General features: G+C 49.8%; 1 protein-coding gene across 1 annotated transcript in view; it reads right to left on the reverse strand.

The window, feature by feature from the left end:
- DOCK1 (dedicator of cytokinesis 1) overlaps nucleotides 1-14484 on the reverse strand; it is a 475984-nt gene that overhangs the window by 415622 nt on the left and 45878 nt on the right. The window contains exons 15-19 of the mRNA XM_007451187.1: nucleotides 13021-13119; nucleotides 12002-12074; nucleotides 6311-6414; nucleotides 5559-5742; nucleotides 1312-1409 (exon numbers count right to left, since the gene is read on the reverse strand). Coding sequence (XP_007451249.1) covers nucleotides 1312-1409; nucleotides 5559-5742; nucleotides 6311-6414; nucleotides 12002-12074; nucleotides 13021-13119 — 558 coding nt within the window. The remainder of the gene's footprint in view (nucleotides 1-1311; nucleotides 1410-5558; nucleotides 5743-6310; nucleotides 6415-12001; nucleotides 12075-13020; nucleotides 13120-14484) is intronic.

Consider the following 14484-nt stretch of genomic DNA (forward strand, 5'->3'; position numbering starts at 1 on the left):
CTGGAAGAGGAAGCAGAACCCTAGACTTGGTTGATTCCAAAGCCTGTTTCCACCACAGTGAAGCCAGGCCATGCTCCCCGGACCAGAGTCCAAGAAGGATTCTGTTGTCTTAGAGGTATATGTCAACATCCCGAAGACACTGGTTGGTAAAAGGCTTATGACGAGGCGGACCTCGTTTTATCGCACTTGGCAGATATTGTGGTTTTTACCAATCAAAGATTTGTGGCAACCCTGGGTCCAGCACGTCTCTTGGAGCCATTTTTCCAACAGCATTTGCTTACTCTGTGTCTTTGTGTCACATTTTGATAATTCTTGCAATATTCCCAACTTCATTAATATTATGTTTGTGATGGTGATCTGCGATCAGTGATCTTTGATGTGACTGTTGATTATCACTCACTGAAGGCTCAGGTGATGGTTTAGCATTTTTTAGCAATAAAGTTATTTTTTAATTGGTTTTTTAATGGACAGGGTTTTTTAATTTTGAGGGTTTTTTGTTTCTTTTGTTTAAACTTTTTTCTTTTTTTGTTTTTTTCCACTCACTGCGAGGCATGTGGAACCTCGGTTCCCCAACCAGAACCCGTGCCCCCTGCAATGGAAGCGCAAAGTCCTAATCACTGGGCCTCCAGGGAATTCCCTTGTTTGTTTGTTTGTTTGTTTTTAATTGGAGTATAGCTGATTTACAATGTTGTGTTAGTTTCAGGTGTATGGCAAAGTGATTCAGTTGTACGTATATATATATATATATATATATATATTCTTTTTCAGATTCTTTTCCTTTTTTTAAAATTATGAATAATATTTTATTTAGTCATTTTCGTTTACAACTAAAACACTTGCAAAGAATTTGAGGACATCCTCCTCCGTCATTTGCAGGACATGAAGGGCTCTGGACATTGTGTAAGTTTCCCTTTAAGTTACGATGGGAACCCAGAACAACGCGGTAGGGACCCCTGTCTGGGGTCTAGCTCGGAAAGCCAGATCCTTTTCCATTATAGATTGTGGCAAGATATTGAGTGTGGTCCCCTGTGCTATGCAGTAGGTCCTTGTTGGCTATCTATTTTATATTGTACCTATTTTTTTTCACATGATGCTACTGCACACTCAGCAGACTACAGGAGAGTGTAAATGTAACTTGGATACTCACTGGGGAACCAAATAATTCGTGTGACTTGCTTTCCTGTGGCGGTCTGGAACCGAACCTGCAGTGTCTCGGAGGCGTGCCTGTACCATCTTGGGAGGCGGAGCCTACACCTCTTCATATCCGTAAGGACAACAAAACAACCAGAACCAGCGTGGGAGCCACGTTACCTTCACGACTTCACCACCATCCACCTTCATCAGCTGCCTCAGGTTCTGCTGCAGCAGGTTGGTGTTGGATCGCCACTTCAGCAGCCCCAGCAGGTCCACTGGAAACAGTAAACGAACATCAGTTCCTCACAGCAAGGACTCTGTCTCCCTCATTCACCCATCATGTGAGGTCCTCTACATAATTTTTTGAACAGATGAACCAAGCCTATTTGGAAACATTCGCCACGTAACTATTTCATTACTTACTAGCAACATCCTTGACACCCAGTGTGACTGGATTCATTATTTCCAACTACGTTTACCATGAAATGATTTCCACGTGGAAACTTTCAAAAGGCATCTGGGGAGCCTACAGAAGAGGCACCGGCCTTTCCAACCCACAAGTAGGCAGATGAGAAGAGCAGCAGGCCTGCGAGGCTGCTGGCCATTCAGTGCTGTCCTGGCAGCTCCTGCCAAGGGGTTTTCTCCTGTTCAAGAATAAGATTCTTAGTTTTTTAAGATAAAATAATATAAAATAAAAAACCAACATGAATTCAAGTACTGAGAATGCAAGGGGACAGTCCCCAAAGGAGACAGGAACCCTGGCCCCGGAGACCACTGCTGCACTGAGCGTGCCACCTTTACCAAGTCCTGGCCCTTCCAAAAGTTTTTGTATGTTTCTTTTCTAATAGAAAAATCGCAAGTTGAACGTACTGGCTTTTACAGACTAAATGTGGAAGGCAATGTTGAGAAATGATTTTGTTTAAGGCATGAAAACAGAATCCAAAACATCTCTGCGAAAGGACGTTTTCATCTGAAGTCATATTAATATCCCATTACGTGAAAAAACACAGTTAGCAAAGCACATCTAATTTACTGCTTATGCTCATCGGGAACGAACTTCTGCTACAGAAACTGTCTCCATTAAAAAAAAACCCTAGTTAATACCGAAAAGAAAGATACAATTTTGGCAATACGTAGAATTTCAGTGAACACAAGACACCAGTTATAATTCAAGGATCAAACCACACAAAAGGCATACAGGGGATGAACACCAAATACACATTCTCACTTATATCACCTTACCCCCAAGTACAGCTGATGAAGGGAAGAGTTACAAACAGGAAAATGTGAAGGGGACAGCATCCCAGTGTCTTTAGAATGTGTAGAGAGTAGACTCAAACACCAGCCCGGCCACGCCACCAAGATGTGACCTTGGACAAGTACCTTCACCTCAGTTTTTCTATCTGAACAATGGGCACAGTGTTGCCTGGGTCACAGGGTTGGTGCAAGACTTAAATGGCAAGAAGTGGAGAAAGCACTTAGTGTGATGCCAGGCAGGAAGACCAACAACAGCCACCCATCAAAGAGATGAACATTTTAGCCATTCATCGTGAAGGTTAACATGTTTTAATTTCTAATTGAAAGTGAAGTCATGAGAAGGGCTACATCCTGCCCAGACACGCTCTCAGTCCCAGGGTTAATGGAGATTTCCACCTCATAAGAGTTACCAGCGTTTTTTTTGTGGGTTTTTTTTGTTTGTTTTATTTTTAAACAGTTTTTGCGAATACTAGAAGGTACCGCTTATCTTTGGTTTTTTGTTTGTTTATTTTTGGCTGCATTGGGTCTTCATTGCTGCGCAACGGCTTTCTCTAGTTGCAGCAAGCAGGGGCTGCTCGTCGTTGCAGTGCGCAGGCTTCTCATTGCGGTGGCTGCTCTTGTGGAGCACGGGCTCTAGGCACGCAGCTTCAGTAGTTGTGGCATGCGGGCTCAGCAGTTGTGGCTCTCGGGCTCTAGAGCGCAGGCTCAGTAGTTGTGGCGCACGGGCTTAGTTGCTCCGCGGCATGTGGGATCTTCCTGGACCAGGGACTGAACCCATGTCCCCTGCATTGGCAGATGGATTCTTAACCACTGCACCATGACGGAAGTCCACCAGCGTTTTTTTAATGGAGGTGAGTTAACACTCTGGATCCCATTCATGCAAAGTTAGTGGCACTCTGGATTAGAGGGAGGCTGAGGTTCACCTCTGTGTTGTACTTTTGAGAAAAGATACAGCTGGGCAAATTAGCAGTGGGCAAACACCTCTGAGGAGGGACAGCTTGCTCAGCCCCCCACCCTCTCTGTCCCCTCTCATTCCCAGGGAACCACCGCAGTTTGGCTCGTAGTGATTCTCTGCCTCATGGCTTCTCTCTCTCTAATTACATAGTAAGCTGATGGGGGAGAGGAACCACGTCTCCTACTTCGTTTTATATCCCCCAAAGCATCCAGCATAATGCTGAGAGCAGAGGTGTTTAATGCAAACCTCGACGAACAATTCAGCCACCACTTTTCCCTAAGTAATGGAACTTCACAGTAACACATCACGGTTCCAGAAAAATGACTCCCTCAAATGAGCATCTGGGACTCAACGCCAGATGCCAATTGGGGCAGCCCCATCTTGCACACACCTGACACGCCACCATCCAGGAAAGAGGCTTTGTTGGCTGGTGTGAAATGAACAACAAAAGATGTGTCCCCCTCACGCTTAGTGAGCTGCATCACATCGGAATTTCCTGGTTGCCTGGCAACAGCCACTGGCGAGACCAGGGTGCTGTGCCCCCTCGGTCCCAAAGAGGGGATTACCCTGTGTCTGGTGAGATTCGAAGAGCTTAAAGGTGAGAGGAGGTGGGACACATCTCCCCGGGGAATTACTGTGACTTAATACCTTGAGAATGTCCTAGTTCACAGTTGTCTTCCCCAGGGATATGTGGGTTAAGAAGGATTCTGTGCGTGGGCCTCACAACCTAACCGCTATTCAACACACTGTTTTAATGGGGAAAATATAGTCAAGTTCCAAATAACAACTTCCGAACATGCTTTTGGAATATGACCCATTTCTAAGAAGGTGGCTTCCCACACAGTAAAGATGGCAAGACAACGCAGAAGCTTAAGTGCCCCACTGGACAGGCTGCCCTGAGTTAAATGAAGCCCTAGGAGGAGTAATCATTTCTATAACCCAGTCTCAAGCCAGCACCCGCCTTGCTGACAGCATGTTCCCTGGGCACTAAACTTGCAAGCTCCCTGCGCATAATCTATCCCTCCCCACGCGTGCACGGAACGCGGTGCCCCAGGGAAGAGTTTCCATCTGCTCATGGAGGTTACTAGAGCAGGCGGTGATCAGGACCCGCACTCTCCACTACCACGCAGGGCCTTCCAGATGACAGGTTACTTCTGTCCTGTGATCAGCCTGTTAAAGTCCAAACGATGACTGTCCCTTGAGCCCATCCGAGACTACTGCCAAGCTTTACGGACAACCCCCGGGAACACGATTCACGACAGCAACCGACATTAATAATCAAAATCCGTATCAGTGGCTGAGAGGAAAAAAAATTGGATTTTCAAGCTGACTTTCAAGAGAACGTAAAGCTACTCTGCACGGCTGTGAGACCATCACATTTGGGGAGCTCGATTTTTCAATGTAAGATCTGTGCAGAGGACCCTCTGCCTCGACCAGACAGTGTGCTCTGAATCAGGAGTGCCCCGGCCGCACGGCCACGCCTTGGGGAGGCTGCAAGCCCGTGGGAACAATGCCGAGCACCCCAGCCCGCAGCGCGGGGACACTGGGCCCCATCTGATGCTGCGTTAAGGTCGCACTTTGGTGTGAGTGCATCGGCAAGGGGTGCCTTATCTCGCTGTCAGGGGGACTAGAAATGTCGTCAACACCAACTTGTAAAACTAAAGGTAACTGGTGATTATCTCAATGAGTAGCCGAGAGAGGGGAAGACCCAAGGAGGGTAGGGGCCTCACTCCCTAGAGCTCCGTAGCCCTCAGACAGCCCTCTGAGGCAGGCATTATAGCCAGGGTATAGATGAGGAAAATGAGCTCAGAGACCCTAGTTCGAGGTCATTCCCAGGGTTATTAGCACAGGGCCAAGGCTCAAGTTTGGGGCTTTGGTCCGACTCCAAATTGTGTGGATTTCTCCCTTCCCTTGGCCAGAAAGCTTTATCTTTTTTTTTTTTTTTAAAGTAAATCCATTGCTTTATCTCTCTTTGAGGTTCATCCTTAGCATAAAATCAGAACGTGAGTTTCAAAGCAGAACAATGTAACCCTCTCCCTCTCTCCTTGTCCAACAGCATCCACACGGGCCATTACGGAGGGAAGGTATGAATGACTCGCCAGCAGGCTTCAGGGACCTAAGGAAGCCTCCTCCATTCAGCAGGGAGCACGAGAAAGATGGGGTGGAAGGAGAAAAACTCCAGGGGCGAACCCGTTTCTGGCCCCAAGCTCACCATTCTGGGTCAGTTTGGTGGAGCACACGAGAGTTGAGATCTGGAAGGAATCTTTGCTGATGGTGCAGCTCCCAAGACTCTGCATGCTCTTCCCCGTCGCCGAGTGGCCCTTCTCTTCCAACTCGGCTTTGGTGGACGGCAGGCTCAGGTACGTGCCGGCGTCTTCCAGCTTCTTTGCTTCGGCCTGTGGGTTTAACGATGCAGCAGGTCAAATGCAACTGACAATCCCGTGCAATATTTTCTACCCCTTGGGACCCTTAATCCTTTTAACCATCATGATATTTGCTCTTTATCATGTGCTAAACCGCTTGTTTTATTCTTTTTAACTTTTTATTTTATATTGGAGTATCGGTGATTAACAGTGTTGTGTTAGTGTCAGGTGTACAGCAGAGTGATTCAGTTATACATATACATGTGTCTAGTCTTTTTCAGATTCTTTTCCCAACTAGGCTGTTAGAGAATACTGAGCAGAGTTCCCTGTGCTAAACTGCTTATTTTAATGATTTCCCTTATTCCTGTAGATGAATTCACATTCACACAGAGGATTTTTTTAAACAGCACTTAACGTGTCATTGTGTATCAGCTTCTCTCCTCAGGGACAGCTGGTCCTCTGCAATGTTCATTTACATAATTAAATGTTGCTAGATAGCAGTGTTCTCACAAAGATGGGAAATGTCAGCTCAGGCCAGGAAGCCCAAAAAGACTTGAAACAGTCAATATTAGCAAAACTGCACCAACACAAGAGCTACTACCTTATAGACAATAAGATCATGCTCCCCGTCTCTTAGGGTGGTCCCATCGTAGCGCATCAGCTTTACAAAAGCGAGTGCGAATATCTTCTCGGATTTATCCTTAGCTGCAATAGAAATTAATAATCATTTTCTACTGCCATCACGACAAAAAAAGAACATCATAAAATGCTACAAGGGCTGCCTTTCTGAAAAAAATAACAAAACCGTTCTGACAGATGTTAAAGTAAACATAAACGGAGATATAGACAACATTCACTTATCATAAAGGGATCAGCTGCGTTCAAACTAATCTGTAAATTCAAAGCAATTACAGTCAAAATCTCACGGGAGTTCCTCGTGGAACTTGAAAACTGATTCTATAGTAAAGGACCAGGGCTTCCCTGGTGGCGCAGTGCTTGAGAGTCCGCCTGCCGATGCAGGAGACGCGGGTTCGTGCCCCGTTTCGGGAAGATCCCACATGCCGCGGAGCGGCTGGGCCCGGGAGCCATGGCCACTGAGCCTGCGCGTCCGGAGCCTGTGCTCCGCAAATGGGAGAGGCCACAACAGTGAGAGGCCCGCATAACGCAAGGAAAAAAAAAAAAATATATATATATATAGTAAAGGACCAACAGCAGGAGGATGGTTTTGAAAAGGAACGTGGAGGAAAGCCTGCAATGCTAAAACCCAACAGTAACTGGAAAGTGGTAACAATGAAGACGGTGGGTTTTTATCACAGGGATTCACAGACCAGTGGGAACAAACAGGGCATGAAAACACAGGCCACTGCAAGTGACCTCTGGAAGGGGCAGACCCTTCAGAGTGTCAGCAGAGGGACAAACAAAACAGATGGATGCTCACCTCACACCCTCCACAAATATAAGTCCCAGGTGGACTAAACACCCTACTGTGAAATGTTGTCCTCTTTGGCAAGAAAGTCCTTCCCCCAGATTTAGCATGTGAGACTCATTCTCTCACTTCATTCAAGTTTCTGCCAAAGTATCACCTGCTCTGTAGTGACCAGCCTGCCTAGAAGAGCAAACGCCTACCCTAGTCAGTTCTTCACAGTCGCTATGGGCTGAACTGTTATGTTTTATTTGTTCAACAAAATTCTTATGCTGAAGTCTAACCCCCGCACCATGTAGCTGTATTGGAGAAAAGGCCTATAAGGAGGTTCTTAAGATTAAAAGGTCATAAGGGTGAGGCTCTGACGCTATACAACGGCTGCCCTTATAAGAAGGGGAACAGACACCAGAGTGGTCCCTCTCAGTGTGAGCTCACAAAGAGAAGGCGGCCATCTGCAATCTGGGAGAGGGTCCTCACCAGAACCTGACCATGGTGGTACCCTGATCTCGGACTTGCAGCCTCCAGAACTGTGAGAAAGTAAATCTCTGTTGTTTAAGGCATGCAGTCTATGGTATTTTGTTATGGCTGCCCAAGCAGATTAAGACAACAGATTACCAAGAGATTACTACCAGATTACCAAGAGATTACCAAGCCTGTAGGGTGTCTGTGCATGAGAAAGGGCCAGGGGAGCGGGGAGACAACGATGTGGTGTTTATTGTTAGTTTCATCCACTGGGCTTTCCCATGCAAAAGACATTATGTATTTTTTCACTGCTATTTCCCCAGTGCATGAAATAGTGCCTGCTATATATGTTAGGCACTCAAATATTTGTTCTAGATGGGGAGACGCCAACAAACAAGTCCTTTCAGGGACTCCCATGGTGGTCCAGTGGGTAAGACTCCGTGCTCCTAATGGGGGGCCCAGGTTCAATCCCTGGTCGGGGAACTAGATCCCGCATGCATGCCACAACTAAGAGTCTGCATGCCACATCTCAGGAGCTGGTGAGCCACAACTAAGACCTGGTGCAGCCAAAATAAATAAATTATTTTTTTAAAGTCCTTTCAGATAACAAATAAAACAAAAATTGGTGGCTTGTTAAAGCATGCTGATGGGAACAGGGACCACCCAGCTGGATGGTTGGAAAAGGTCTCTCTGAGAAGACCTTCTTGATGACATATGAGCCAAGATGTAAACCCTCCAGGAAAAGAGATGGCCAAATACGGAAGCCCTAAAGTGGGACAGGCCTGCCTTGCTTGGGGACTAGAAGCCCGTGTGGCTGGTGAGTGGTAGGCAGTGAGAGCTCCAAGGTGGGCAGGTGCCAGATCAGGTGGAGATAGATGAGGAGTCTGGACTGAAGAAATGGATTTGTGATGAATTTTTCAAGATGTAACCTGAACACAGCACAGAAACACTGAGTTTCAGGGCTAGAAAAGACCTTTAAAATTATAGATCCCATGGGCTCCCCTGGTGGCGCAGTGGTTGAGAGTCTGCCTGCCGATGCAGGGGACACGGGTTCATGCCCCGGTCTGGGAAGATCCCACATGCCACGGAGCGGCTGGGCCCGTGAGCCATGGCCGCTGGGATGCAAAAATAAAAAAATTATAGATCCCAGACTCTCTTTTTGGAGATGAAAGGACAGAGGTTGAAGAGCGTACATCTGCCCACCTTGAGTCAGGGGCTCAAAATATTTGCTATAGGACATCACTGCCTGAGATACCACGACTCATTAGTCTTTGCGTTCCTGGTGTCCATCGGGTCTGGCACACATTAGGTGCTCAATAAATGCTAGCTAATTAGCTGGGTGAACGATTGACCAACCAAAGCTAAAGGGAGGGATAAAAGCAAAAAATATGTACTCTAGAAATTGAAAGAACTTTGTGAAAGGGTTCTTAAAAACATAAAACTCAGTGTTCAGGTGAGAAGGAAGAGATCCTTTTAAGTTTGGGCTGACATGAAAAAAATTAACACACATGTCTCTCTGAAAGCAGCTGCAGTTCAGGACACGTGACCATATCTGCCAGCAGAAGGCTTCCCCTGACCCTACTCTTAAGTAGCACACAATTTAAAAGTGCACCTTTTATTAATACTCTGCATCTTCACATGGGGGATGGACTGCATTTGTTATGTCCTCATTAGCAGCCATTATGAGGCAGGCCACAAATTTACAAAACGTCAGAGGCCACAGGAGAAGGCCACATGCCCCAGAGGGCGGGCAGCGCTGGCGGGCCCAACCAGCCCCTACAAACAAGGGAAACTCAGCTCCTGGCAGGCCGGCCCCAGAAGCCACTCATCTGCCCGCATCCACATGAAACATCAGATGATGCGTTTGGAACGGTTGACAAGTTGCAGCAGAATGTTAGACGCCAGCGCCAAACTTCCCAACCCCAAGGACAGTTCCTGGTACGAGAAATCCCCTCACTTTCTTCCACTAGGGGTGAAGGGCACGCATTTTGCCTGGGGCGGCGGGGAGGGCATGCTGCGTGCCCTTCCTCCCATTTCTGACCCAGAGCATCTGCAGACGAGGCCGCAGCAGGGGCCCCGGTGGCCCCTATCCCGCCAGCAGCGGACAGCTCGGGACGTCGTCAGCATCACACCTGCAATGCTCGACACGGTCCCCAAACCCCACCAGCTGTGGCCAGGGAGACTTCATTAATTATGTAAATGTGCCGTGGGAGGCCGGGTGATAGCATCTTGTCTATAATGAGTACTTAAAACTGACAAGAAAAACAAGGATTTTGAAAATTAAAATGCTACCAAAGAGATCCCTCTGCCCTGGTGTAATCTATTAATTAGAGAGAATGAGCTTGTTCTAAAGAAGGAGCGTGCTTCTGAGACAAGTCCCCTGTGCCTTCTGGGACTTTGTCCTCGTCCTGCAACAGGGCTCCCCACCCTTTCCTCCCCTGCAGCCCATTCCCACCCCCGGCAACTTCCGGTGTGCAGGGCGCTGGGCCCACAACACCCTCTGGGAATTGGCTGAGGACATACCTGCCCCCAATTCCCCCAAGCACCCACCTGACCCTGCTCAGCCCGCACCCCTGCCTAATGCACGCGACGCTCCCAGGCCGCTGCTCGGCACGTGGCTCTTGCGAGCCGATCTCACGCCTCAACCCAGCCTAAGTTTGGCAAGAGGAGAACTCTCTGTGTGAGCTGCGTATACAGCAGGTGCTCAACACAGACCACATGACGGCAGTGGCCTCGGTGCTCCCCAAAGGCAGGGGAGACGCAAGGACTGGGGTGGGAACCAGAGGTCTTCCACTGACCATCAGGTGACTCTGGGCCACTGAGGTGGGGTCTCTGAGGCTCAGTTTCCTCATCTGTAATGTAGGAAGCGCAATGACCCACCACATGGCATCGTGGTGAGGACCCATCTAAATAACGTGGTAAAAATACTTGCGCCAGGAGAGAGTAAGAGCACGATGAACACGTACGAAGAGGTGTTCGCATCCGTCCGAACATCTTATCCATCCACGTTTCAGCCGTCCAGGAGAGCCCACAGTTAGCAGACCCCAGCCCGCTGCCTGGCGGCCTGGATTTGGCCCGAAATGGGGCGAGCCCTGCTTTCCAAGCTGCCCAGACTTCACACCCTGTGCCTCCCACACTGCTTGGGCCCTGACCCCCTTCTCAGCTGGCCCCTTAAGCACTGGGACAAGAGGAGGGGTGGAATGATGCTCCATAGCGCTCCCACCCCCCACCCCGGCAACCTCCACACGCCCACTCACCACAAGGGACCCCGTGCTGCTCTAGATCCCTTGGTTCAGCCGCCTCCCGGCCTCACCCCGCGCAAGCACATCTTCAGGCTGCTAGTCACACTTTCCACACACCAGCCCTGTGGTCCTCGTGCCTCTTCAACCTCACAGAGCTTCTCACTGGTCCCACACGGGGGTCTACATACCCCCAACTTCACACCTCTGCTCACGCGTTCACCCTCCCGGCTGCTCTCCTGCACCCTGGCCTCTGCGGGCTCCACGCTCTGGGGAGGGCACAGGTCAGGCAGGCCCCCAGAAACAGCAAGGAGGGTGGACACACCATCACAGCAGCGGTGGTCCTGTGGAGCCCTATCCTACGGCCGGCATCCTGCTGAGGGGTCGGCAGCCCCCACGCATTCCCCTCCTCAGGCTGAAACATCTGTGAAGACACACAGAGCCAGGGCTGAGGTCCCCCAACCGCAGGGCTCTGGCCCCCACAGGCCGGTGGGTGACAAACGCGCCCACCCAGACCACCGTTCCCTCGATGCCGCTGCACACATGACCCAGCATCACTTATTTTCTCAAACCTTAGCCCACTGCCAGATGGACAGAGACCATGAAGGGCAGGGGGCGTATCTTTCCCTTGTGATATCTTACTTAGTGTCTAGCACAGGGTGACATCCTTAGCAGACAACGAATTCAACACAGGTAATGAGACAAACTTCAATCATCAATAATAAATCCTCCTGGAGGGTGAGTGATTCAAACGTCTTTCCTCCCAAAGTCTTGGCACCACGGCCAAGGCTACACCAACGTGGACGAGAAAAGGCAAGCCAGAGCTCCAGGCACCAGCAGCTGCCAGCAAAGCCAGAGGTCTTCAACGCCAATGCAGGAGCATTAAGAGCTTATATCTCAGTGACTTTTCTGATGGATGGGGTGGTATTACAAGCCAAAGGGGAAAGAGGAAACCCAAGGGGTGAGTAGGAAGGAGCGGCACCTCATCACACAAATTCGAGAAGAAACTGAAGATATCCTGGGATCAACTCAATCAGAGTGGACAGCACTTCACGGGAGCAGGTTCGCTGAAGCGTCAAGACCTCACTGTGTTACAGTAGCCACGTTCTAGAACAATCCAGAGTAAGTGCATGATAAACACGGGATAACGAAGCGTGTGGTTACTCACAGTCCTGGGACGATCTATGTCGGAAGGTAAACCGTAGGTGACTGCGGTTCACGTCCTCAATGGGGATGGCCACCTGCAGAATAAAGAGAGAAGCTGAGCACCTTTAGGAACATCTTCTCGCTCGATCAGCTTTGTTCCCCTGGAGACATCCTGGACCACTCTAGGCTCTTCTGCACTACAGGGAGAAGATACCGTACACCTCATCCCCTATATGACTGTCCCAGAAGCAAATGCCCTTTGAAAATTTACACCAGATAATATTGTCCAGGATGCCAAGCAGACTGGACAAGGCAGCTGAATTTTTTTTTAAATGTGATCCTCAGCGTGAAGAGTCTATTTTTAAAAGTTGCCATTTTCGTTTTTAGCCCCGATTCGGAGGTATCTATATTCCCTCTACAGTTGTAGGGACCTGCCCTCGGCTGCAGCGAGAAGGCGGTCCTTTTGTGACTTACAGTAAAAGGCAAAAGACTTAATACCTGCTGCCTTTAAGCCAAGATTGTCCCTAATCTCATAGCTAACATCTGTACTCCAAAGCCAACCGCTGGCCTGGTGTCCCAGTACCCAAGCCCGTGCGTGGTGTGTGGGCTGTGTGGGGGTATCAGCGGGCTGCATTAGGAGCCTCAGAGCACCGAGGCCAAGGGAACAGGATCCATCTCTCCAGCGATGCCCTCCGTGTATTATCATCGCTGTTTTTTTCCATTTGGTGTAAAGACAGCAAGCCACACATAAAACAGACCCGAGAAGAGAAAGACAATTGCTATCTTTAAAGGACTCTGTATTTGTCTCCAGGAAAGTCCTGTTTTTAGGTCCAAAAGGAGATGAGAGTAAATGTAAATTCCAAGAAACACCGGTGTGGTTCCTTAGCAACCCTAAAGGACTTCGTTGAAAGTGCCTTGGGGGCTCGCGGAGGGTGCCCACTGGCGGGCAGCCCTGGGCTGGGCAGGAGGCGGGGACTTCCTCAGGGTACAAATGAGCATTTCATAATCAACCCCACGGTAAAAGGACCATGCAAATGATACCTTAACTGTCTCAAACCAGCGCGGCTGTTTCACTTGGTAATAAATCACGGACTTGTATTCTGAAATGGCTTCATCACCAGCACCCGGGTAAATCACATGCTTTAAAAGAGGCATAAAGAGATCGCATCAGCCCTCACAGAGCCTGAGGCTGCATCCGTGTCCCCCAGCCCCCCGCCCGGTTTGATGATCCAGAAGGAGCGAGGGCCCTCCAGGAACACCAATAACCCCATGGCCCATGGAACACCTCCCAGCGACGGAAGAAGAGATCCGGCTGGAGCCAGCAGCCAGCAGAAAACCTTGCTCACAGACATCTAAGATCTTCATGGCTATGCGGTATCCACCCTTCGTACCCTTACCCCTAATAACTTCCACCCTGGACCCATAGGAAGTTGCCTGACTGACTCAGCGGCTGGAGTAAAGGGCTACAGACCAAAAAAGGAGGTGGCAGCACTCTGTCCCTTCTCTAGCCACAGACACTGACCACTCGCCTCTACGGAGAGCGAGACCGGTAAAGCCCAAGGGAAAAGGGCAGGGACACTGGACACAGGCCACCCAGAGAGAAAGGATGCCACCCACCTCCTGGCGCAGCTGGGCCTCAGGAGCACCCACAGGGCACTGCTCTCGGCCACGTGGGCCCAGGGGAGCCCAGGCTGCAGCCACGGGCCAGAGAAGCAGCTGGCGGGGGCGCCCCAGCTTGGGCTCAGCCTCCAGTCCTCAGAGAAGGCCACAGCCTCTGAGCGCTTCCCAGGACGTCCACAGGCTGCTGTGACCACGCGGGAGGAGGTCTTGGTAACCACCACCGAGCAAAGCACAAGGCTCAGAGGCCCAGATTCACAACCCAGTTCCACCTCTCATGAGCTCTCTGACCTTGAGCAAGGTGAGCGATTCCTCTGGGGCTCAGTTTCCATCTGTCTCAAAAGATGCTAATAACAGTATCTGAACTTCTAATGTGATCATTCGCCCTCTGAGCCTCGGGTTTCCACCGGCAAGTGGGACCCCAGGATAAAGTTTGGAAAAGAAGGTGGTCAGTGGGACTTCCCTGGTGGCGCAGTGGTTAAGAATCCGCCTGCCAATGCAGGGGACACAGGTTCAAGCCCTGGTCCGGGAAGATCCCACATGCCGCGGAGCAACTAAGCGCGTGCGCCACCACTACTGAGCCTGCGCTCTAGAGCCTGTGAGCCACAGCTACTGAAGCCCACGCACCTAGAGCCCGTGCTCCGCAACAAGAGAAGCCACCACAATGAGAAGCCCGCGCACCGCTGCGAAGAGTAGCCCCCGCTCGCCGCAACTAGAGAAAGCCCGCGCGCAGCAACGAACACCCAACGCAGCCAAAAATAAACAAATAAATAAAAAGAAGGTGGTCAGGACCCCAGGGCCGTCCTGAGACAGGCCGGCTGCTGGGACCCGGTAGAAACCAGCCCTCTTAGGCAAGGAAAGAAAAGGAAGAAAAAGCAAACGCTCTTC

The sequence above is a fragment of the Lipotes vexillifer genome, unplaced genomic scaffold, assembly GCF_000442215.2.
Source record: "Lipotes vexillifer unplaced genomic scaffold, Lipotes_vexillifer_v1.1 scaffold248, whole genome shotgun sequence".
Lineage (NCBI taxonomy): Eukaryota > Metazoa > Chordata > Mammalia > Artiodactyla > Lipotidae > Lipotes > Lipotes vexillifer.